The sequence below is a fragment of the Pipra filicauda genome, unplaced genomic scaffold (assembly GCF_003945595.2).
Source record: "Pipra filicauda isolate LSUMZ 115617 unplaced genomic scaffold, ASM394559v2 scaffold36_size6622888_pilon, whole genome shotgun sequence".
NCBI classification, from domain to species: Eukaryota; Metazoa; Chordata; class Aves; order Passeriformes; family Pipridae; genus Pipra; species Pipra filicauda.
Genome location: NW_024104498.1, coordinates 6,510,200 through 6,536,577, shown reverse-complemented (window position 1 = coordinate 6,536,577; position 26,378 = coordinate 6,510,200). Strand labels below are relative to the sequence as shown.

The 26,378-nt window shown below is 41.3% G+C and overlaps 1 protein-coding gene across 1 annotated transcript in view; it reads left to right on the top strand.

The window, feature by feature from the left end:
- The window catches only part of LOC114001750 (AGBL carboxypeptidase 4), a 179,774-nt gene that overhangs the window by 76,178 nt on the left and 77,218 nt on the right, over positions 1-26,378 (top strand). Inside the window, exons 3-4 of the mRNA XM_039384691.1 lie at positions 3,314-3,466; positions 18,804-18,966. Coding sequence (XP_039240625.1) covers positions 3,314-3,466; positions 18,804-18,966 — 316 coding nt within the window. The remainder of the gene's footprint in view (positions 1-3,313; positions 3,467-18,803; positions 18,967-26,378) is intronic.

Here is a 26,378-nt window from a genome sequence, read left to right as displayed (position 1 = left end):
CTCCCATTAAAGTTCTCCCTATCTCAAAGACAAACAATTTCAGAAGGTCATCCCTCTGCTGACTGTCCTGAAGTTGCCATCAGTACGTGACATTATATATTTAATAAAATGTTAATTCTGTGATCCTACCTAAATTGCAGGAGATCAGTAATTATGTCAAAATCTTCCAGAGAACCTCAACTGAAATATGAAATTTATTTCCCAGCTTAAATTTGCAGAATGGCAGTGGGTGAAACAGTTTCTACACGTAAAGTGCCTATGAATATGTATGACTGTAAAGAGAGAGAAGAAATACCATTATTGTTCAGGAACATATCATAATTCTTGAGAAGCTTGTGTGCAAACAAATTGTCTGCTACTTGGTTTACTAGTTGAGGCACAAGGTAGCAAACTTCTAATGTGCCAGTGACTGGACTGTTATTGTCCATTTTAAGGCCACAATATCTTTGTGTCTGAGAATAAAGGGATTTTTTTTTTTTTCCATTAGGAACTCACGTGTTATATTAATAATGCACTGGATTATTTTGTTTTGTAATGGAGAATGCTCAACATGTTTTCCTTTGATAAAGTAATGAATGTGAGGAGAAGAAATGTGAAACACTGAAATACTGTTCTGCTTGCACACAGCAGTGTCTGGAAGTGTTACATCTAACTCGAAATTACTCTAGCAATGTTTAAAAACTTTCTGAATAGGATGGACAATTGCAAATTTGGACTATATTTAGTGTGCAGGAAGATGTGAAATAGAGTGGTTTATAGGTTCTGTAGGAGGGTAAGGAACAAAGACCAGAAAAACAATTAAATAGTTATTGTGAACCGACTTAAGAAATTACTTTTTAAATACTTAGAAATTAATGACTGGATAAATGTTTTTAAACACCTGTCTGGGTGATGAGCTATCTGTGGAATGTCATGGTTTCCAAATAAGAGACCTGGAAGCTTAATCTTTAGGTGAGGGTGATATGTGTGAAGGACGCTGTTCCCTCACAAACAACCATTGTAACCAGATTATTTGAAAATGGTTTTGATGAACATAAAAGATCTTCAAAGAAATTTCACCACACCAGGTGACTTTCTAATATTCTCTGTGGCACTTTTATCAACAATTATTTTTTTTTGAGTGAGGGTCCTGGAAGAGTTTAGAAAATAATACTCCAGTGATACTGTGTTAGACTGGATAACCTGATAATTGCATACTAAACTGAGGCTCAGGTCACCCATGTTCTGCAGGTGAAATTCTTGCTGGATAGCCTATAGAAAGTTATTTTAGTTACCTGTGCTTCTGTATCTCTGCATCTCACCTTCTTTTAGAAACAGCTTGAAAACTGTAGATGAACTAAGTATACTATGACACACCAAAAATCATACAGTTTATACCAGCACTTTTATTTGTCCTAAGACACAAATTGTTCTAGTCTATTGTTAAATATCTCACTGTGCTTCTTGATTACTTTTTGTTAGTAACTATGTTCCTATAAAGAATTCTGCCTTGTTCTAAAATAAGTATGACTTAGGTCACTGACTTCTGTGTGAAGGACATTCATGCTTTACAAATACCCAGTTTAACTAGATTATCTGCTCACTTCATCAAATCACTGTTTTGAGACTCCACAGCATGTTCTGTTTTATGGTGATATGCCAGTGTGCATCTGATCTCATCAAATTCTGTTTGTGATGGGGAAATTATCTCATGAAAATAGTATTACTTAATCTTGGTTTTAATTTCTGTATGCTTGGAGAGGAAGAAAATTCTATGTGGTGTTTCATCCTGTCAATGCTAATCTTTCTCCTCAGTGCTGTATCTCCAAATAGCAGATGTGTGCTTTATTGCAGTGTTGGTCCTCTATAGCACAGCATAAAGTTTTGGCAGGAGCAAACAATTTATTGTATTAGAGTCAAACACAATCAAATGTTCCTTTTCCTATGAAGCATGGTCAGATATTGATATTGCATTAGCTAACATTTTAACATAGCAGAGGCTTAATAAGATACATTATTACTCTCTCTAGGCTGTTTAATTAAGCTAAACAGTCGCTGTGTATTGTACATTGGTTTTCTGCCAAGGGAAAGTAAATCTGTATTATATTAGTTTCACATACCAAATTATATTCTCCCCCCATCAGAGACTCTTTAGAAGAGCTGACACTGCTGTCACATGAACTGCACAATACAAACTGCCTTCCTATGTCATGGGACTGTCCTTGTAGCTCAGTATTCTCCAGTAGCCTGAGCAAGTTGTGTGTGCAGGGAAGACTTGTGTCTGCAGAGCTACATGTTGTATTCCATTGGCCAGGGTCCCTGTTGGCTGCTAGGGAGTACAGGGATAAGCATCATAACGCCTGTCCTGCCAAAAGAACTCTTCTCCATCCCTCTGTTGAGGCAGAAAGATCTGAACTCTGGTCACCAGGATGGCTCTTACTGGCCCTGTGGTGGCCAGGTGGCAGAAGTGAGTTTGTCACTGTCACATCACATTACTTCTTCAGGTCCAGAAGTTTCAAGAGTTTGGGGAAACTGGGTAATCCAGTGGCGTCTGCTCTGGTATTGCTCTTTAGTGCTGGGCATTGCTATCTCTGCTGCCAATGGCACTTGATCACATCACAGTGATCAAGGTGAACATTCACTGCTTCCCACTGAGGACATGGGAAGGGTATGGGCAGAGCAGGCACTTCTGTGCCAGGGGGTCCTACTGTTTTCTTTTAAAGCGAAAGCTGATGCAGAATCACAAAGAGAGCTGCAAGCAGAGAGGCATTCAAGGCACTTGCTTTTGGGAGTTGCTCTGTTGAATTACTACTACAAAGCAGAGTAAGACAAAACATTTGCAGTTATTTCTCCTTACAAGCAAAAATAAATTGCGCAGGAAATACTGAAGTCTTTTTTACACAATTTTGAGCCTGTTTTACCTGGCAGAAGTGAACATCTGCATATTGCAATGCAGAGCTGTGCAGAGAGGGCAAAGCTGTGCCCAAATAATCGTGCTGTAGAACTGGAAGGTGCACATTTTTATCAGTGGCAGTAATCCCTGTATCACAGTGAAGGATGATGCTTTGGCTCTGTTTTGCATAGTGTCATGTGCACAATGTCCCAATATTTTCAAGAACAGTGAAGAAATGTCTGTCATGGTCCTGTGTTGTGTTTCACATGCCCCCACAGAGAGGCATGAATGGTTGGATGCATCACAGCAGTGTCTTTAGCATGGCTCTGGCACCATGGTTAGATTCAAGAATGGCTGTACTGGATTTATGGGAGGCTTCATAACACAGTTATGATTTATCTCATGCTGAATGTTTTGTTGTTGTTTTGTTTCCCTCAACAGAAGATTAACCTGGAGTTCTATATTGACATCCATGCCCACTCCACCATGATGAATGGCTTCATGTATGGGAACATCTTTGAAGATGAGGAAAGATTTCAGCGACAGGCTGTTTTTCCCAAGCTACTCTGTCAGAATGCTGAAGACTTCTCTTATGTAAGCAATGTTTTTCTTAACTATATTTTCTTAACGTTTTTTCTTTTCATGATAAATCTCTGGCTTTACTGGATTGAGTAAATTTTATTTCAGTATTAACAGAAGGCTACTTAAAAATGTTGTTATTATTAGCTACCACTTTTCCTCTTATACTTACCTTATCCAGAAGTGGTAAGTTGTGATCTTGTGTATGCCATCAGACACATGAACAAAAGCAGGTTCTTCATCTTCCATATTATAACCTTAGGTTCTGAATTATTGGAGCACTTTGTTTTTGTCAGATCTTTTGTCTTTTATCAACTGGATCAGCTTTATTGTTCCATTGCTTTTTATTATTTTGTCAGTTATTTTGCTTTTACACTCTAAATAATAATTTAATAACAAATAGAAAGAAAAATAACTAGCTTGAAAGAAAAGGTTAGGTAATCTTCTGTTAAAAGTTGTGGCAAAGGCAATGTATGCTTTTGAAATTCTTTGATATTACCATGGAAAACTGTTCTGGAAATAAATGGTGAGCTCTTCTAAATGAGTTGAAAAGGGGCATGTTTTTTGAACATATTTCAAATAGAGTAGAAGAGCTCCTTAGCACACAGTCGTTGCAGTTGCTGTGCAGAAATCAGTAGATTTAAGACTGGTCCAGTGTGTCCAAGTATGACATCCTGGCCCTTTCCATGGGCTCTTTTGTGCACCAGTTTTCCCTGAAAGCTGTGCAAGTAGAGCACACAATGCCCGAGACTTCCTGCAACAGCTTGATTGCTTCTCCTGGCACATCTGTGGAGCTCCCAGCAAAACTGCTTCTACACAGCTCTCCCTTGCTCAGTCTCTGACATCCCCTTTTTGCTTATACTTCATCCTCCTGTTACTGAGAAGTGAATCTGTGTCTCCTGTCAGGGTCTGGGACAGCTGGGTCATGGTGCCTGCCTCTGCTGCAGTGCCACCCCAGCCAGCTTGTGGCAGAGGTGGTGGTGAGGGAGGATAGGGACCCTGCACCATTCCAGGTGTTTAGCTCTAGAGAAACAAAATTTAAAACAAATATAAAAGCAGACAAGTTTGCAAGCAAAACAAAATGTAATTGAAAGAAAAGGCTGTTTTCATCATGGCAAGAACGCTGGCCTAAAGCTTTTTCATCAGTATGCAGGAGATAATTTTTTTTGTCTTCTGTTTGTGCATCTTGCACTGTGGAGTTTGGATGGGAATTGAATGTAGAAATAGAGCTCTGCCATTGTTTTCTTGACAGATGTGATCCAGCAAAATGAAGGAAGGACCTTAAACCTCCCAATTCCCATTCATTTCTCTATTCCATGGTAGTTTGTTTTACACAAGAGTGGGAAAAAGATTGGATCAGTCTCTGACTTCTCTAAGGCTAGGCAGAAGATATCCTTTCCTCTGTCTTTTCTGCTCTGAGGAAGAGGGGCCTCTAGTAGACCAAACATTTCCCTTTTCTCCTTGGCATCAGCAACGGCAGCTGTCTGGGTAATGCATGGGAGGGTGTGTGGCTTCTGTTGCTTCCTCTATTGTCTCAAAGTATTGTTTAACCATTGTCAGATTTGTTTAACAATCGTCTGTATGTTTTGGGGGTTCAGGGGACTGCTGCATTGTGAAGCTTTCTGCAGTCAACCATTGCAAGGGTTTCTCAGAGAACTGTCCAGAGTGCAGAAGACCAAATCTAAATGAGGAGGGACAGCAGCTGTATCTATTCCCAGCTGTTTGGAATCTGGGGAAGAGGGAGTGGGGTCCAAGAATCAGCCTTTTCTTATCCAAGGAGACCTCAGTGATTGAGTTTCTTATCTGCATCTGATTGTTTCAAAAACACATAAGGGGCATTCACAGATCATAGCAATGAAAACCTGCAATTGATAGGAGTTGAGAAATTTTGTGCTCAAGTGTGGGGATTCCTCTCTGCTACTGTGGGAGATTAAGTGTTCCTCTTAGCACAAGCCTTGGTTGACAAAGGGAAAATCTTTGAGAAAATGATGTAGGGAAATGGAAGCCAATAGCTAAATAAACAGCACAGTCTCTCCCCTTTGACTTTCAATCTCCTTCCTATAGGAGCTGGCAGTCAGATATATATGTTGGCATCCAGTGCACCAGAGTTCAACCTCAGTGCTACTGGCACTCAGTACCATTGTCTTCCAGCTAACATCCTACTGGTCTCTTCAGGCTGGAAGCTTTTCCCCACCATCCATCCAGGCTATTCTTCCCAGGGCAGCTGAGTGGATTTAAGTATTGGAAAAGGAGACAGCCACCAGCTGTCTGATGTGTGAAGTGACTACTCCTGCTGTCTCCAAGTAGGAAAGTCTGTTTTCTTCTTTTCAGCTCTAACCATGTGGGCTATGTGACCAGTTGGAAATATCAGGTGAAGAGAGGAAAGGAATCCAGAACTTCCTGCATTTAAATTGAGGGGAGGGGGGAAATACACTTATAATAGTGTATGTAAATATGCCCTATTGCCTGCTCAAAGGGAAGGGGGGGAAGTGCATCGTTAACGTTACCAGGCTGGTGTTTGAAAGTGTGGGAATGGACCACTGTTGTTACTAATTAATTTTCCAAAGCTTCAGGAGGTCTCATTTACATTGTATGCTGCTGCGGCCATTTGTTGGGATTATAATACTTCAACAGCAGCACTTCAAGTGAAAACTGGCGGCTGCATGAAGTGTTGTCCATAATTGACTAGCTCCATGTCTTCACACAGCACAGAGACAATGTTCCATTATGCTATCCATTGACAGTATCATTGAAAAGATTACTCTCCTTAAAGCATCTGTCAACCTTGATTGATTTACAAGGGACAAAGAACTGAAAAGGTTTGAAGTGCGGGTACAATTTTTGCCACCGTTTAGCATACATAATGGTTCTCCTTTGATGTCAAAAGCTCATCTTCTATTAATAATGCAGAGGGCTTTTGAATGCGGGCTACTTGTATGGAGTTCCACACTAATAACCTACTTGCTGTGAAATGGGATTCACTTTGGAGAAGCAGTCATTTGGGTTTTACATGTTCGGAATGAATCCCAACTCAAAGGGATTTATTTCAGTGCTCTGCATGATTGCAGCTGAGCCCGGCACGGGTTAGGGAAAGCAGGCAAATCCTAGCCTGCTCCTCCAGCCGAGAATCTGGCAGAAATCACGCAGCCAGATGCAAAGGAGCATGAACAACAAGCCTAAGATGATGCGATCAAATGCCTTGTGCCGTTTTGTCTGGCAACCTTCTATTAATATACTTTAGAGTGCATTTCATGCCTGGGCTGCTTCCTTCACCTGTCATTTCCAATAGGCCTTTTTATGTAAATGACAGCATCTAAGGGAGATTGGTGATTAGAGTAGGGGATGGATAGGGGATTTGTACCCACATGGCTGTTGTAGGACCAAATCAGAGTCACCCACTGTCTCTGGACTCTACCTGTTGGGCAAAACACTTGACCTCACAGCACTCTGGAAGGCTGACTGTGGTTTACAGGCATAAGCTGTGAAAGGGACCAGAAATTCCTCATTCGTACATGACTTCAGACACAAAGGCCTGCCTTTGGTTTAGATATGAGCATGTGAAGAGGAAAGTGAAAGAAAGGCTAGGAAGTTTTGCTCCCAGATAAATAAATGAGACATTCTTGGGCAGCTGCCTGGGCAAAGGGGACAAAATCTGTAAGGAAAACATTTTATATTTTCAATGTTTAAGAAGGATATTTTTAAACACTGGGGAGTAAATATAATCTGTATGAAAGCTCTAACAGTGAGAGCTGACAAGCTCTTTTGAAAGGCTGACTCATTGGGTTTTAGGAGCAGCTGTTGACACCATGTCTGAGTGCATTACACATCAGCCATGGCTAGGAGTAGTTGCAGTATTTGGAGGGGTGTTCTTCATTTGACCTTTCTTGTTCTGGAGAGTGGATTAGTCATAACGACCAGACACAAGCACTTGAGCATTTCAAGAACCTGCTAGTCTTAGGGGTGGCTAATTTTGACCTCTGTGACAGTATGAGAGGAGACCATCTGTTCTCTCTGGTTCATTTAAAAGAAACAACCGCAGCCATTCTTGAATGGCTTTATCACTTCATAAAGATTGCTTTTCTTTGCAGCTAAAGGAAAAAGGCTTGGCCTGATCTTATTAGTTTTTTTTTTTTCTTTGGACTCTGAACTGGTGGCACTTGGGATACCTTCGAGTTCTCATTTAATTTTCTTGTATTCGATCTCCCAGCAGAGCACCTTCCTTAGAAATACCGTTTGTCCTTTGTGTGCCATGGTTAGCCAAAGATCCTGATAAAAACTTGGGGTCTCATTATGTTGGGCATTGGGTAACAACTGAGGAAGTCCACAACCCCAAGAACTTCCAGCCGTGCTGGGAAAGAGATAAAGAGTTGCTGGGAAGTTATTTGCTCGGAGAAACTGGAGAATAAAATTTGAATCTCCCAAGTGCCAGTCTGGTTTCTTTGTCAGCACTTCCCTATGTTTTGTACCGTGCTCACACTCAACAGTGAAGTCTCTGGACAACAACCCACCCAGTTTCCTTTAGGGAAACATGTTGTTAACCCCCGTGCCATAATGCTTTTAACTAAAACATATTTTGGAGCGTATCATTGTCTCAGCAATATGAGAAAATTCAGATATGGAATTATTTGCACTACTACTTTTTGTTGTGGTTTTTTGTTCGATTGGTTTGTTTTGGCTTTTTTGGTCTGGATATTAAACACTGAGCAACAAAAAAAAAATATTTTAATCTCTCTATATATTTTACCTATTGCCTTTGACCCACACATTCTGGGTCTGTTGTTTTCATTTCAACACCACCCCCTTCATCCAAGCTCTCTTAGAGAAGACGTGTTCATTCCAGAAAGCTTCCTCCCGCAGCAGCCTCGCTGGGCTCTTGTGATTTACCCTCTTGTGACATCTCCCTCTTAGTCTTGGGATCCCTTTGATTAATCCCAGTGTGTTTTGGGCCATGTGTGAAGGAAGTGCTGGCACAAATGCTTGAGAGAGTAATATCAACTCCTGAACACTAAATGACCAAATCCCAATAATCTGTTCCGAAATAATAAAGAACAAGTTGGTGTTGCATATGGCTGTGCAGGAAGCAATCAGAAAGTTGCTCAGGCCTAGCATTTATCCTGAAGTAAATTCCATACTGACTTGCACCATCGTCTCCTAAGTGCCTCTCTTCTGTTTTGGCAAAAAAAGACTCTTGTCCCAAAAAGGCCAAAGCTGTTGTATTCAGGTAGGCTTTGTTAACATCATGCAAGCTTAACAGATCTACTCAGAAATCTCTTAAAACCTCAGCACAACAAATGATCCTACCTCCTGTTTTGTTGCCTTGTACCGAGGCATATCCAGGAAGACAAATACAGCTATTATGTGCTTTAGCACCCCTCTGGGATGTATTTCTGCTCGATGCTTCTTGGCCGTGTTGCTCCGTAAGTTCATTTATTTATTTATTTTTCCTAGAGGCTGGGTGAGGCGAGAGAGGAAAAGTGTTTCTGGTGGCACAGGGAACAGCTTGTAAAGCCTGTGTTCCTAAGTGTTATAGTCTTTGGTCTCACAAGAATTGTGCCCTCTGGAGAGTCTCAGCAAAGTGAAACTGCTCCATTAGTTTGTGCTGCACCAGTCCACCCCTCTTTGTATACAGAGGGTTGAATTTGTATTGCAAAGAGCAGGAAAAGTGGCGGGGGGGAGAAGAAGTTTTTGAGCAAAAAGGGTTTTTTTAGTACCTTCTTGACTTGTTGTTTGCGCACATAGCAGTTGCCAGTCCCTTCTCCATCCTCACATGGGTAGAAATTTAGAAAATCCACACAAGAAACAAGTTTTCATAGCAATTTTATGGTGTATTTTCAAAGACCCTCATTACTCTAACCTAATGTCAACATGCTGGGAGCAGGGGACAACCTCCCAGAGCAGCAGAAATGAAAGGAGCTCCTATAGATTTCCCATGCAAGCTGCTTCTCCTGCAGAGCACTGTGAATTCCCTCAGCTGGGACAAACTGTGCTGTGAAGAAGGGGTAGGAAGCTGGTTAAGAACTGGACACCCGTTCCCCTCCCAGGATTTTTTGTTTTTTTGGTATTACCTCTTTAACTCTGTGATATTTTAACATATGTAGAACAGAACTCCAGCTCAGGGAACTGTTCTGGAGCAGTGAGAGATCCTAGAAGGAGTTTGAGCAATGGGCTGTATTAGGTTGTCCTGGGAGCAATGTACAATATGCTGTCCCTCCTTAGGAAGGTTGTAACCTCCTGATTTAGGCCTACAAGTGAGCAGAACATCTATTTTCCGTAGAGCAAACCACTTTTTCAGACTATTGACAGCAACTGTGTGCATGATGGGTGTATTTTCCTTTCTGCTTCGCATTGTCCTAAGTTTTTGTCATTTGTATAAATGATTACAAAAGCACTCCCAGGAGACCACACACACACACACTCATAAAACTATTGTAAAGAGAAGCATTGCAGGCTATTGCTAGAGGCTATTTTATTGTATATTTTGAGGAAATGTCTCATTTTCTCCTGACAAATGGAGAAAGTGAGAACTCCAGAGACTCAAATTATTTTCTAAACAGTTGATTATTTTGCAGAGCTTAGACTAGGAAATGCCACCATCGGCATCTTTGGGGAAGGATGTGCTCTGAGAAGCAGAGGCTGCTATCAGTAAAAAAACAGGAGGAAAAGCACATATTTTCTTAGAATAGAGTCATAAAATCAACCAGGTTGGAAAAGACCTCTGAGATCATCAAATCCAACTCTTGATCCAACCCCGCCATGGTTCCCAGACCATGGCACTCAGTGCCACATCCAGTCTCACCTTAAACACCTTCAGGGACGGTGAATCCACCACCTCCCCGGGCAGCCCATTCCAATGTCTGATTACTCTCTCTGTAAAAAATTTCTTCCTAATATCCAGCCTAACCCTCCCCTGGCAGAGCTTAAGACTTGAAGCATTTTGAGATCCCCTATTTGTGTCTATTACTGGTTGCAGCTTGAGTTGTCTTTTTAAAGGGAGAAAAGTTCCAGACTAACTCTGGTTAATGGGTGACAGGTTGGGCATAGGTTAATGTTTGAGTGGGTGACATTGTCACATGTGGTTAAGTGCACTTCTGGTGACAGGGAGCTGCAGACTCACTGAAGGAGGAACTGAGAAGACCTGAGGAGGGATGTTTTGGGAGACAGTACACTCTGTGTGTGCATGTTTGGGATGGCAAAATCCAGCAGCAAGAGGAACTCTGACTTTTGCTTATAGGATGGAGTGAAATCTGCCTCCTCCTCTTTTTTTTTTTTCCCAAGTGAGCTGTGATGGGCTGCTCAGCTCTGTAAGGAAACCTTTGTCTGACTCTGTGAAGGTGCTGCAGGTGTTGTTTAGGAAGCTCTCTCAAAAGAGCTGCTGTTTTGATTTGGATTCCACCTGCTGTGGCAAAGCCAGTGGACTCAATAAGCGTCTTCAGTGCTGCAGCACTGGGGGAGGTGGGAGCTGTGAGTACAAGCAGCTTCAGTACATGTGAGGATGGACTCTGGTGAATGTGGATTGCAGGCTAAGCCCCTGCACTGGTGCTGCCAGTGTGACTGGTACAAGGTGCAGAGACAGGCAGCAGGCTGTGGAGACCTGCTTCAGTCCTGGAGCTGTACAGCAGAGCACAGATATTAATGAGCAGTAAAATGAACAGCTACTGTAGTTCTTGCAGGTGGACAGCTGAAACCCCGAAGCGTGAAGCCCAGTTACTTGTCTGTCTACAGAGCTTCCAAAAAAAGAGAACTCATATGGTAGTTTTGGTCTTGAGGCATAAACTGAGAGCTTATGAAGCTCCCTCCTTCCAACCTCTCTGCTAATGACCATGCAAATATGTGTTTTTATCAGCAAACTTAAGCAGGCGTGACTGAAAGACACTTGGGAGGGATGGGGAGCTGGAAAGTTCTGGTATTCCTTAACGGCACATTACAGGGATAATGAAGCCCCTTAGGGAGCAGATGTGTGTGTGGTGACAATGTACCTTTAAACTGTTATTTCTCTGAGAATTGCTCTTTAAAGCCTGAGAATGTGGTGCTAGGCAGGTTGTGTTCATGGTATTCCTACAGAAAGGGTCATTGCTCTCTGCTTTCCTCTGAGCAGGAGGAAGAAGGCAAAAAGAGACAGCTAGTGGAATGGTGAAAATCTCCTAGGATTTGAGGCTATTTAGTCTTCAAATTTCAGTTTTAGGCATTCTCACATTCTTGGAACAGGTCAAATTGTTTCAGTTCTCCTCTGCATGCCTTTTCTCAGATTTCTGCAAATGAAATTCTAGATCAGAGAATATTCCCCAGTTAAACCCAAACTTTGCTGCCCACCTCAGTGTTTCCTACCAGGCACAGAAGTTACGAAACAAAATGCTGTCAACTGCAGAGCCATCTGTGAGAGTGACTGAGCCCTATTCACAGGAATATTAGTCCAATCTGGCTGTTCCTAAGGGAACTGGAAAAACTTCAAGAAATGGGATTCCTCTTTGAAATGACCCTCAACTTCTCAAAACCTCCTCTTCCCAAATTTCAGTAGTCACAATTGATTTTGAGATAAGTTTTCCTCCTGTGCACCAGAAACATGGCAAAGCTGCAAGAGGAGATGAATTGTGGAGTAATTTTGACTTTGTTCCCATTTCATCACATCTCTGCTTCCAGAATCCTTATCTTTGCCTGCTACTTCAGATCAGCTGTCTGCTTTGGGGATTTTTTTTTCTTTTTCTTTTCTTTTCTATCTTTTTTTTTGTTGTTGTTAAATAATTCCATCTACATTTTAGATGCTGACTTAGTAGCTTGTTTGTCAAATAAATTGGAAGAAGGCCGCCTGATAGCAGCCTCCCAAATGCCATGATTTCCAAGTCTCCAGACCCAGTTGGCATGGAGTTGATAGTCTATCACCAAAAAAAACCCAAACACATATATTTGCCAGTCTATTAAAAGAGTTAATGGAGCTGGTGAGAGATGGGTGTGATAAGAGAGCTAAGTTGACTTCTGAAGTGAGAAGTTTCCTCCGTGCTTCCAGAGAAGTAAGGAGATAAGTTTTGCTTGTAAGATAGCTCAGTGGGCAACCAGCTGCAAGAATAGCAGGGTGAAAGCAGTGAATGCTGGACACGTCCTGGTAGGAATTGACTCTGTCCATATGAGAAAAGAGTGAGATGTCAGTGGCACCCCTCTTATAGCTCCCTGAGGAGGGGCAAACAGAAGGGTCACAGTTTGTAACACTGCTATTTGCAAACTTCTCTGGCAAAGATTCCAAAGCCAGTGCCTTTCTGTGCTCTCTTTCTAACTTTTGCAGACTTCAATAAAGCATTCTAGAAAATGAGAGTGAGTGAGTTATAGCTGATACTGTAAAACTCTCCACTGAGATGGATTTGACATTGTCTGGGCTTCAGTCCATTTCCCAATGGCACGTCTATTCTTCCTTGATGACAAGTGTGTCATTCCTTTTTTCTAGAGCACTAACTACTAACGTTTTATTATCACTTTTTTTTTTTTGCTACACTGGGGCAGTGAGTTGAGGGTTCATAGAGGTCAGACCTGCTTTGGATAAAAAGCTTGTTCTTTGTCTATGAGAGCAGCCTCAGTGGATAGCTCTGGTGAGGTTGTAATTGAGTGCTGATTACACTTGGCCATTGCTGGTATTGATAAATGGAGAACATGAAACAATTTGTATGCATAATCCCACTTTATACCAGTAGGTAAAGCGTTTATTGCTCAACTACAGAATGAGCAAACCGTGGGACATTTTTCTGGTTTTGGAGTGGGTTTTTTTTTTAGGAGTACTTAGGCTAAGTTGTGAAGTACAGTTATAGAAATGGCATAGGGTGACCCAGCATATTTTTATGTGTTGTAATATGAAACCATTCTTTAATTATTAATCCTCTTGGTGTTTTTTGTCTCTGCTCTTCTCCTGGAAAGATTTCTAAAATGATTCTCTGATTTTTGAGCGTGTACTTGAACATGCTACATCCTATTGTAAAGCACTTCCTGGACCTACATCATCTAGATACGACAGCAACTGGGAAGATCTCTGAAGTCTTAGTTTCATGCAGATACTCTGTTTGTGAGGAGAAATGATCTGGAAAACATTCACGTGGACACTAGAGCTCAGATTTTTTTAAGATATCTGCAGTTCGCTACTTCCTTCCATGGGCACATCCACAATCAGTTGTGTGACATTAGATGTGAATGGCTGGTAAAATCTGATGGGTTTCAGGAACACCCTGGACCTTGATACAGCAGAAATTCATCTTCTACAATCTATCAAAGCCCGTGATCAGATTTCTGTCTGGTTGGCGATTTTCTGAGTCGTTCGTATCTTGTTGTTTTGTTTCTTTCCGGGTTGGAGAAACACCTTAGGGCTGATCATAAATGATGTGCAGTCCATACCCTGGTTCCCATGACAGGAGCCTGGCAAAGTCTGACTTGCATTGTGGTCATACTTTGTTCCTCTTTTACTTAATGTGTTGACCAATTTCAGAAGATGACAAAGATTAATTCTCCAACAAGTTCTGTAGGAGAAAGTCCCTTTGTCCTGCCCTCGGTAAAAGGTAAGCTCCCATCCATCACCAGCTGGACACAGCCTGCTTCACATTTCAGCCTTTTTTGGCATCTCTTTTTCCACTGAAAAGTGGATCCAGATTTACTGGGGTTTGCCTCCAATTTTTCCTTTTGTGCAGCCCAAGGTTTTCTGATGCTGAAGCGGCACAAGTCCCCTCTGAAGTCGTCCCCCTCTACATACACTGGGGACGAGATCCCACCAGTTGAAGCGCCCACCACACTGAACCACTCAGACTCCAAGTTCACCAGGACTACAAAGGGTGGACTTGGGCAAAATTCAGTCTCAGATGTGTTGGAAAAGTGCTGTTCTCCTTCTTTGCTTTTTGGAAGTGCTCTTGTGACCGATTTACACAGGCATGCAGAGGCAATCAGCCTGCCCTTAGTCTGTGAACATGGACTGCTTGGGGCACTCATCCCAGTGATTGTTAGCAGGAAGATGGAGCAGTGCTGAGAAACCAAGAGTATCCCTCAGCCCTATGGGAGCTGCCCAAGCTGTTGAGCTTGCAAGCTGGCTACCAGGGGGCTGAATTCGCTGAGGAGAGACATTGTGTGGTAGTGTCCTTACCAGCCAAGAGACAACACTGCCCTGGGGACAGGGGTTCTGGCACATTGAGAGGTCTGACCAAGGACCAAGATTTTTTTTCTGCTTTGAAACCACTCCAGAAAGAATTTACGTGCCTTTTTTTTTTTCCCCCTTATTTCCCTCCAAGCATCTTAGTCTGCTGCAATGTCTGAATACGGTCCAATTGGTTCACAAATGTCTTTGTACTGCCTGGCTGCTCATTCCCTGTCATTCCCAGCGGGGAAACTGGCCACTCAGAAGCTATTCAGCACAGAATGGGAAGGAGGAATGAAATCTAGTAGGAAGGCCTGAGGAAGCTGCCACTAATGCCTCAGATGTAGAGAGAGGGTCAACACACCTGGCTCCCAAATGGGTTTGAAATCCAAGGGTGGTTTTCTAGTGGGTTTCTTGCCACCAGAAGGTAAGGGAATCCTTCACCCTTTCTTCTCTGCTCCTTTAAAACTGGATTGCTTGGCAGCTCCTAATCCTGTAGATAGCTATTTGTTCTCTGAGTTTTCTCACACCAGCCAGGAAGCAAAGTCCTTCTGTGAGCTTTAATGTATCTGTGTGTTTTAATAATGTATTATTGTTGATTTTACACAAATATCACTATTTAGGAACTTCAAAGTCTTTGGTTTTCCCCCACCCTCCAGACTTTACTTCTTGCTGCTGCTGTTGTTGACACTTCCATGTGTTTCAGCCTTGGAGAAATAAATATTTGTTTAGCTCTTCTCCTGCTGTGCCAGCTCAGTGCATTTGTTTAATGATGAGTTCAGTTCAGCTTTGCTTTAGGGAAATATATCATCCCAGAAAAGCAAGAGACTCATTTGCAGACAAGCTGACCTGTGTTCTTGCCCCCCTCTTGCCACCCCATCCCTCTTTTCACCAGATTTGAGTTTGATTAAATAAATGTGCATGCAAAACTCCAAGTCAGTTGTGGGGAGGAGTCAAAGTTTTGCCTGTTTATTTCTCCACTCCATTTATCCTGACCTGAAATAGTGAGTAGAAGGTTGGACTCCAGCAAGTAGCTGCTGTCGTTACCTAAATTTTCTTTAATCTGTAATTTTCTTCTTATCATCTAAAATATCAAATCACATTTTGTCTTATAATATTTGCTTTAGAGCCAAGCCCAAACCTCTGTTTCAAAACACGTATGTGTTATGTTCTCTCTAACCCAACCTTCTTGAGTCAAATGAGAGATTATACTTTTCACTCAAGACATCAAATTGGTCTATGCCATCAGATTTTTTTTTAAAAATGAGGACAATTTTAACCTCCAAAATCTACATTTGTGCACCTAAATGAAGGTTCAGCTTCTTTTTATTCCTGGAAATGCAGCACTACTTGGCAAAGAAATGAACATGGGATTTTATTAATGCCATTGCCATTTCAAGTAATTTTGCACAGCTGAAACTGGAAGTTTTCTATTAAACAAACAAAACACCAACCAAAAGAAAAAAAAAGAGGGAGAGAGAGAAATATCCACAAAACAAAATAAAAACCCCCAAACCTCACAAAATAGCATTATAAAAATACAAACTCTGGAAAGATCCAAATTTTCTTTTTTTTGCCTTTTACAAAACCTTCTTCAAATTATTTAAGCTACTTATGCTTCACTTCTGAAATACGGCAAGTATAATTTTGCCAATAACTACATTCAATTTCTGCCAGAAAGCAAAAATCACTTCAGTGAAGTAACACATCAGACTCTCTCTTCATCTGTTTCCAGCTGATGAGGTTTCAGCCTATAGCAGAGATTGTTTGTTATTATATTTCAGTGCATGACCTGGCACTTGTGTGGCTGAGTTTCATCTGACTACAATCACTCTGGCCCTCAAAGTCATCCCACTGTTTTTTTATTTGTATGATATTCAAGAACCTCCTCCATAATGATGATTCATTCCAAAGTGTGTCATCACCAAATTTTGTTGGCATGGTTGTCCTTAACCATGCCAAGAACTGTGATGAAAATATTATGTAAGATTTATCCCAAGAATCATTTATGAGGAATTCTACTCATAACCTTCTAGCCTGATTAAAATTATAGAAAATAGGAAAAGGACCTTATGTGCAAACTGTACCCCAAAGACATGAACTGTACTCAGCAAATACTTGTACAATTTTTTTTTAAACATAGTTGATGAGATTCCATAATCTTCATAGATACTCTGTATCAGAAAGTCTCCTACTCACTGAAGTACTTCTATCCCTAATGTCTTCACTGAGTCACTTCTCCCACATTTTCTTTGTTTTCCCTGTGCCAAACACAGACAGAGAATTAGCTCGTTCCCTTGTGAGTGATGCTTCTGCACACAAACCCCAATATCGTGTCCTGACACATTAGTTGGCTCCTTACTTTGAGCTGACTCCGTCCAGCTGATGCTGTCATGCATTAAAAGTTCCACCTCAGGCATTTGTTTGAACACAAAGCACTATCCTCTGAAGGCAGTGTTCACTTGACTTAGGAAGCAATCCCCAGAGCATGATCATCTTCCTTTATGTTTCTGAAACTTAACTGAAGACAAAGCTTTCCTCAGTTTCAGGGTCTCAGCAGACTTCTGAAGGCTTCTTTTGCAGGAAGCCAGAGAATATTCCCTCTTGTAGACCTCTTCAAGTATTTTATTGCATGTATCAGATTAACAGTTAAGTTCCCCAACATTCCTTATGAGTGCCTTACCTCCCTGTCCCATAGGTATTCAGAATATCCTGAAGGCTTCTGTCATGTAATTTGGTGGAAATTATATTATATGTACGTAGCAGAATGAATTCTGTGTACCAATTACCACAAAGCTAAATATTATGTTACCACAAAGACAAGTTGCATTTGGAAACAACTATATGTAATGCTAATAAGAAACCCAATTCCATCTTATTCTAATTAACCTGGAAAACCTTCCTTTTTCCAAATGAGAGAGACTTCAAGACATTCAGAATGTTAATAAACCCACAGGTATTTCCACTCTTTATATCTCCTGGCATACACTATTCATCAAGAATTGTTGCTCATTTCAGTCTGAGTCTGATTTTTCTCAGCCTAGAGAAGTTTAACATTTTGAACCACTGCATCTAATTTTTTAAATGAAAAGGAAATCTTCTTTTCCCTGGTTTTGGTAAGAGGTGAAATTCCTAAATATTGACAATGTGTTAGCAAGAAAAGATACCAGCCTTAATGCTCCTTAGGAGGACACAGCATAGCTCAGAGAATTCATCATGGGCACAATGACTGAACAGTAAGCTATGTTAAGGGTCCTTTGTGTTCACTGGCAACATAAAATTCTTACAGCAGGAGATATTATGACCTTTTATACAACAGATCCAAGTTGGATCTTTTTTTTTGTGTGGTTGTCACTAGTTTGTGCTGAGCCCAGATTGGCTCAGTCTAATGGTTATAAGGTTTGTGAATAGAGTCTGAAAATCAAAATGAAATCAGAATCCATTTTTCTGTCTAGCTGGTAGGAACAAGCTCTGAGACTTCAAACAACCTGAAGATGAGCTGCCCTTTAGTGTCCAGATGTCATGCCTTCAAAGGAGAGCTAAAACTCATTTATGGAAATACTTGGAGTCCTCCCCTCCACCCCTCAAATGAATAGTCATAAAGCTGTAGGGTTCTTAAAGCCAGATCTTCAGTAATAGCACAAAATACTGCCTTTTATAGTGTGCTGATAATGCTGTAGAATAGTGCAGTATATTTTTCCACCCAGAGAGCAACACCCAGTTAACATTTAAGTTAGTGAAGTGGAAATTTCGGTGACCTAATTTAAGAAGCAGTCAAATGTCTTAGGTGAGAAAGTTTCACCAAAACGTAAATGCCACTGTATTTCTGCTTTGATTAAGAGAGTCCAGGTTAAGGGGTGGGGGAAAATGGTTATGATACAGGGGAATGCAGTAGAGAAGAAGGAATCCAATATCCCAGTAAGAGTACAGCTTAACTTCTGACCATGGGGCATCTGGAAGGCTCGCTTTCAATTCAGGCATATGACAGACTTGCTTTGTGTTATCCAAAAAGGGGAGGAGAAAACCTGATATAACTAGGGAACTGAGATCAATTTTGTGAAAGTCTGTGAGGCATTATTTACAGTCTGTGTGCCAGAACCGTGCTTCCTCTCCAGGCCATAATCAGAAAACAGTTCAGTCTCCTGTAGCGTAAATGAGATTGGGCAACGTGAATGAAGCTGCTTTCTCTTTTAACAGACTCCTTCCGTTGTTCCACTGCTGAACTCTCTTCATGTCCCTGTGTTTTTCCTCCTGCAGTCCAGTACATCGTTCAACAGAGATGCTGTGAAAGCAGGGACAGGCCGGCGTTTCCTTGGCGGGCTGTTAAACGATACATCCTACTGCTACACTCTGGAGGTCTCGTTCTACAGCTACATATTGGGTGGACCTGCTTCTGCTGTCCCCTACACAGAAGAAGCCTGTATCCTTTTGAAATCCATCCTCCCCTTGCAGCACATACGAACTGGGCACTTAAGGTAAATACTTCTATCTCACTAAAGAGTTTGCTGAGATGGGAACACACAAGTGGAAATGTGAGTCTGCTCCTGATGCTTTAATTTCCCTCATATTGATTCCCCATACTGTGGAAATTCAAGAAGAGAAAGACATTAGATCAAATAAGCCATTTCCCTCTTGTAGGAGATTGTCTCACGCACTTATTATAGAAACTAGTCCTGGAGAGCCTGTGATCCATTCCCTTCCACAGTCTTCCATTTCTTTCTTCATTTCTCTCCTTATTCTCTCATTATCCCTGTGTTTGTATTATTGTTTTAATAGCAAGTTGAAAGTGCATCCTTGGTACTGAGTTAAAGCATCTTCTCTGCCTTTGAACTGCAGCCAAAAGGCTCTAAAGGATCCATTAGGTTCTGCAGCTGCCTCGGGGACAGATCTTTAATGCCAGTTGACAAAGAAATGGAAAGCGAATTCCGAAAACAAAACCGACAAAGTTGTTGGCATTTTTGAGTGCTCAAATAGAAGCAATGTTTCATTTCTCAAAAAACACATATCCATCTGGCTATCTTAATGTATCAGCCATTTGTAGAATTGTTCTGACTGGTCTCATGATCTGCTTTTATGTGTTTCTTTTTCTTTTTGTCACCATGCTCAATCAAATAGCCAGTGACCATACTTCAAGCTTGGGTGTTTTATTTCATTTTGTCATTCTATCTTGGCAGCTTTTGAAATTTCCACAGGTTTAGAAACACTGCAGAGGGAGAAAGATTAGTTGTGATTGCCTATTTACCTCTCCACTGCATTTTGGAAGCCGGGGAAGCTTTAGTGTAGCAAGGGGGAAATTTTCATACGAGGCATAATTCTTCACCATCCATGTATATGTGGACACTGTGAGGCAATCAGATTGAGAAACAGGGAGCAGGGAAAGTAATTGTTATTTATTTGGGGTTTCTGGTTTGACTTCTCCACTGAAAGAGAAATTTGGGGGCAGGAGGAGGATAAATATATTGAAGTGAATTATCAGGCTTGAGCATTTGGAATACAAGCTCTTTTTTGCCCTGTAAGGTTAACTGTTTCCAAGGAACAGCTTTGTGCCATAAACGCCTATGTAGTATATCTTGCCACTGAGGAAAAAACTTTCATTGCTGTAAGGTTTAGCTATTTATTTTCTTGAGTTGGTATTTTGGTGTTTCAAGAACCCATGCCTTGGTTTCACCTTTAATTTTTTTCCTCACTTAGTGCTCACTGTACTGACAGCTGCTTATTTATCTTCCTTATTTATCAAGAACAATTTTTACAGTGAGGAAAGAGCCCCTATACAAATGAGATTACGATTCCCTTGTATATGTTTTTCTTCATGATTTGTAGTTTGTGCTGGCTTAGTTTCCTTTTCCATAAAGATTCTTGGTTTGTGCTCCACAAGACAGAATTTTCACGTGTGGGATCTAACATCTCTATTTGCTTGGCTTGCCTTCTTGCTTGCTTGCCTTCTTCAGGCAGAGCTGCTCCATTCTCAGCTCAGTCATTGTGCCCATCAGCAGCTGGAGCACAGAAAACAGGCCCCAAATCAGAGATCCTTCTTGGAGGTGATGTATGGAAAGCTCAAGCAGCAGCTTGATTTCTACAGTTATAGTTTCACCTGGCTGGCTGGAACAGGAGAAGTTGGTTTTGACTGGCCTGGAAGACAGCAGGCAGAGGAAGCTCTTTGCCCATGGATTATGCTCCACTGGCATTCTGCCCTGGTAGGTTTTATTATTTCCTTTTCAATGGAGGAATTCTATCAGAGAGCTGCCTATGACAGCTCTTCCTCACATGTGAGATTTCCTAGTTAGAGAAAGAAATGGAGCTGCTTGAAATAGTCTCTAGACTGCTCTGATCCAACACAGGAGTAGTCACTGCATTTGTGTACATCCTATCCTAGCAGGGGAAGAAGTTTCACATCACTGAAGTGCCTATGATCAAAAGTAAAACAACTGCAGAGCATTCCAGTTTAGTCTGAACAGCCCTTCCAAGCTATTTGCAAGTCAGGGATTAATTAATGCTCAAATTTTTTAATGGACCTGAACCAAAGACACAGGCAGTCAGTGCCTATTGGCCTCCAAGGACAGGGCTGCTTCTATTAACTATTCAGCTACATGCAGGCAGCAAGCAAATAAATGAAGAAAATACAATGAGCCCAAGAATGGTGAACTGATAGGGAAAATATTATGGAAATCTACCTTCAAAGATATATTTCTTAGGACTTTTTTCATCCCACTGTGATGCTATTGGGTTCTGTGTGTTTGTTTGTTTGTTTTCTTTTCTACAGAAACAGAATCAGGGAGGCTAGGATTGTTCAAAGCTTCTGATGTTGGATTAAGAAGTGGAGACTGAGATTCAGCCTCAAATTCAGGGGACCCTTGGCCTTAAAAAGAGACTGCAAAGCAGATCACACTCTTCATTCAGAACTAGCCATACTGGCTCCTTTTAGAGAACAAAGCAAATTAGGATCTCCAGGTCCTATAGAAATATTAATTTAGCCTAATGTTGTTCCTGTTGATGGGTGAGAAAACTGAAAAAACCCTGAATAGTCTTGTATTTGCACTGATGGCATGTAATTATACCTGTCAGCTTCTTTTCTTTACAGCATTTGTGGCAAATAAGATCACTACTCCCTTTCATGCCATCATACAAATGGATTAGGTTTGTTGGTGGGTTTTATACATCTCTTCATGTTTTCCAGGTTTTACATGCTTTCTCTATGATCCATAAAAACCTCTGTATGAGAATGCAATAGATATATTTCTGCATTTGGTATGATTATGAATTTTGTTCAGACTTGGGGTGACTGAAACGTACTTTGCAATTTTTGAGAGAAGTGGATACCTTACATGCATGAAAATGGGACACAGACTTTAAGTTTGATAACTGTTTGAATTCTAACATTGTTAGTGTGGACAGTAGCCTTTTTTTAATAAGAAAAGTAGGAAAATTTTAAAAAAGGATGGGATGGTATCATTAGAAGTGGAAATCAGTTTTAAATTACTCCAGTTAGTATGACTGAATGTATTGTAAATGAAGTGGTTCAGAATTTAGAGGATGACACCTGGCATGTTCTATAAAAACGAATTTGCCACTGAATCTGCACTATTTGAATGAAATCCAGGAGGGAAGGATCTTCCTTCAGTCTGTGTAGGGGGTGTACGTTTGGGGCATATATGGTGGGATAAAAGTGCTGAATTTCTGGCCTCTTTCAACACAGAGAATTAACATGATTGCATGGATGTCTCAGGCCTCGATTAGCATGATCACTAATGGTTACTGCTGGAGTGTCTCTTGTATTTTCATCCGGCAAGCAAAGCACTGCATCAGGTGTAGCTTCCTAAATGCCCTGTTATACATTCCTTAAGAGGTATGTGTGTGCCTGGTGGGTCTGTGTCTAACTGATATGTACCTGGTGTATGAGAAACATTAGGGATGTGTTCTGTAAGCCTGGCTCTGCAGAATACCCTACGATAACATGTGCTGCAGATAACAGTGAACGGACTCTGTTTCAAAGGCATAATAAGAGGATTGTAGTCTTGTCGGTTACTTGCCTGGAAGTGGACACAGAAGTGTTTAAAACCCTTCTCACACATGCACACATTTGGTGGTAACTGATTAAAAAGGCAGCACAGCAACAGTTAGCTGAGCACCAGGTGAAGAAGCTTTAAAATGAGCTGATATGCTTCCATTAAATTCCATGTTTTACTAGGCATTTACAGGGCTTATGACACAAGGCTTGTAAACTGCTCTGTAATGCTCACCACCAGCAGCTCAGCTGCTGAGCTGTCTCGGTGCACACCAGCCTCATAGCTGGGCAAGGAACAAAGGATAAAAGTGGGAGATGAAGGATGAATCCCCAGCTGTAGGACTGAGCACTGCCCTGACAGTGCACCCGGAATTGCTTCCCACTACAGCTGTGAGCAGCAGCCGTCACAGCCTGACCCGAGAGCAGCCAGTAAAGGACTCTCACATCGACAGCTTTAAAATCTTCTATTGGATTCCTTTATTAGAGTGTTTGAACTGGATCCTCGCTGTAAAGCAGGCAGCCCATAACAGATAATAAAAGGTTTTACTCTCGCAAAGTCTAGCCACGAGATAGGAACGTGGAAACGATGGAGACCTGGCAAGAACTGGTATGCTTGTAGCCTGATAGTTACAGGGGAGAAAAATCATCAAGGTGGGTGAGTGCCAGTGTTGTCAGCATGTCCATGGCATTTAGTGTATTTTAATCTTAATTTCAAGCTTCCTTTGGATGAGGAAGGCCCCCATCCAAAGGTGGGCCTTCAGTCATCTATGTGTAGGGCTTTACTCATTGAAATCACTTCTGAGTGGAATAGCTGGGCAAGGAACCCTGGATCAAGGGTTTAGTGGAACAGGTTTTCTTTGTACATCTTTTCTAAGCACATCACTTCACCTCTTTGATTTAATGGCCTCAATACAGAAAATTAATTTAATGAAACTTCTTTTGTAAAAAAAAAACAAACAAAAAAACCACCCCATTTTTGAAATCATGGGTGAAGAACACAGAAGAGACCTTACTAATATTATCCCAAGGTAGATCTTTTCACATTACAAACAGCTGAGAGATTATGTCAATACTTAAAACAGTATAGAGAATCAACTTGCAAGGAAATCACTTGGCATTTTCCATTTCTCTGAATGTATTGAATTGGAAGCTTGTATCCCTTAAACAGGGCGTAGTTGCACTGCTGAACCCTCTCCCCTATTGTGGTCATAAAGATGTATTTATGTGGCTACAGCCACAGAATGAAAGCTTGGATTGACTGGAGTCTCTTCAGATGCCCAACAGGATCTCTCATCTTGGGACTCTTGACACAGTTGGGATCACTGGGTTCATTCTTATTCTTAACTTCAAGCAGAGTATCTGCCTGCTGCTTGACTGGGGACTTGGGTAGTTAAATCCCCTAGAGGAAACAGTCATTTGCTTACACCCAGATTCCTTTTAAAGAGTACTTGGATCTCAGTAAATGCCTATCCTGGGGAAAAGAAATCTGTATGCAAACTACAATTCCAGTAAAAGCATCTATAACTTTTAGAGCTTCATGGACCTGCGAGTCCCCTGGGGCAAATGTACTTGGTTATTTTGGGCTTTTTTAAAGTTCTTTTTTTGGCAACTGCCTGTCCTGATCCTCCTAGCTCTGCTAGTGATATCCTTAAGAGAAGATCCTCATGAGCCAGATTATGGCACTTGCAGCTTCATTCCCACCCAGTAAAGGCAACATTACTACCAAAAGCCAATGAGGTATGAAAGGCTGTGCTGATAAAGCTGAGGGAGCTCTGCAGACGTTATGCAGTGTAGCTTATGTTTGAACTTGAGCTAGAGCTTGTTGCCAAGATGATTTCAAAGTATATCAGGCACATACTTAGGAAAAGACTTCCAGAGGTCTACATGTCCATCCTTCTTCTGCTAAGCTTCTAGAAACAGGGTCCTTTCTGTGTCTTGCAAAAAGTGGTATTAATCCTAATCCTTCAGATTTTCCTAACAGCAACCTCCTTACACATCTTCTCTCCATTATTTGGTTATTTCTTCGTACCATGTCTAAGGCTGTCTTGGAGGAAAGGAAACAAAATCCTCTGTCAGCTCCCCAGTCTGTGTGAAAGTGTCAAGGTTTACAACCACAATTTCAAATGCTCTTAATATTACTGGAAGCATAGAGTTAAATTATAGAGTTGTAAAGTTACTTTATAGTGATAATGCTGTCAAGCATCAATATCTCTGCCCCAGGGCACCATGGAAACTCAGTTAATGATATAAGAAGCTGATATTTTTCAGGGTTGCAGCTGTTGGCTCATACCCAGAAGGAATCTGTGTGTTTGTTCATATTGGGTATATACAGTGGGACCTGCTCAAAGAAAATTAGGAAACGGTGAAAGTCTGTTTAATGAAGTGCAGTGGAATGAAGGTACAAAGCAGAACATGGTGTTGCAGTCTGCACACCTCTCTCCCTCACAGGATTCAATAGAGTGGACAACGCTGTACATGAATACTTCTTTACTGTCAGAGAGGGTGTTTGTGGGGGAGAGTTTATATTTATATGTAGATTTGTTTATCTAGTTGCCTGTAGCTCTGACTGCATCAATCTGTGCAAATACTGTCCGTGAGTATCAGTAATGAAATGAAAATTAAGGCAAGTGACTACAGTCAACTAAGAGAAATGTATAATTTTTGTAATGGATTTCTTAGGGTCTGTATCTCAAAGTGCTTTGATAGCCTCAGATGAAAGATGCTATAAAAGTGCAAAGTGTTATGAGAAAGGTGGCTTTTTCTTTTAAAGAAAGAAATTTTTATTTTTTTTTTACTTAAATGTGGAATATCAGTCTTGGAAAGCATCTTCAAAATGCTTCCTGGGGATTTAACCATATGATTCCAGTTACCTTTTGGCTAGGAGCCAGGTATCAAATACCATGCCTGTAGTTGAGGAAATGGTCTTGCATTTAGCTGCTGCAGGAAGAGTGGTCTCGAGTAACTGGCTCATTTCTGTGTGTGCTTTGCATGCTGCCTGCATGGCTTTCTGTGGAGAAGGAGGGAGAGCAGGTCAGACCCACAGGCCCGTTTTAAGTAGAAGTGAGCTTGTAAGCTAATCTTGAGGGGAATGAAGCATCAGAAGTACTGAAAGCCTATGGGTCCTATCACATTTTAAGGCACAAATTAGACTGAGCACCATGGTTTGCTCCAGGGTCATGTTGTCCTGAGCACTGTAAAGGAGGTCCCCATGAGGATGCAGATTAATGTTCTTCCTCTTGTGTACACAGGTGTCTTTCTCAGGGATACTAAGGTACATGGAAGAGAACAGATGTGGGATCAGAATGTAAGCAGTGTGCATATCCAGACCTATAGAAATGCTCTCAAGTCAGTTTTAGACATAAATGCAGGAGTTTGTCTTCTTTGGAGAGCAAGAAGACTTCAGTAACTGTGAGCCTGGACTAGGGAATTTGGACAGGTTGACTTGAGAGCCATCAATATTTACAGCTTTAGTTGGGAACAGGGAGCCTGTGGACAGTGGAAGCATAAGCATCTTAGAGACACACGTGCAAATATCATCCCTGCATCTCACTAGCTGTCTTCAACTCACTGCTGGTGGAGGATGTGCTCTTTAGCCCAGGTGGGGCTGTATCCAGTGACACAGGAAGACTGATACTCATAAGCCAGCCAAGATGAGGAAGCTCAGCCCTAAAAATGTTCTTATATCCAAAGCAGCCTTTGGGGCCTCTGTTGAGATGCTGCATGCTAACTGGCACCAAACTGTAACTGAGGTTTTACTGACTGAAACCCTCATCAGTGATTTCCATTCAAGCTATCAATGACCCTTGACCTGCAAGCACAAAGCTCTCTAA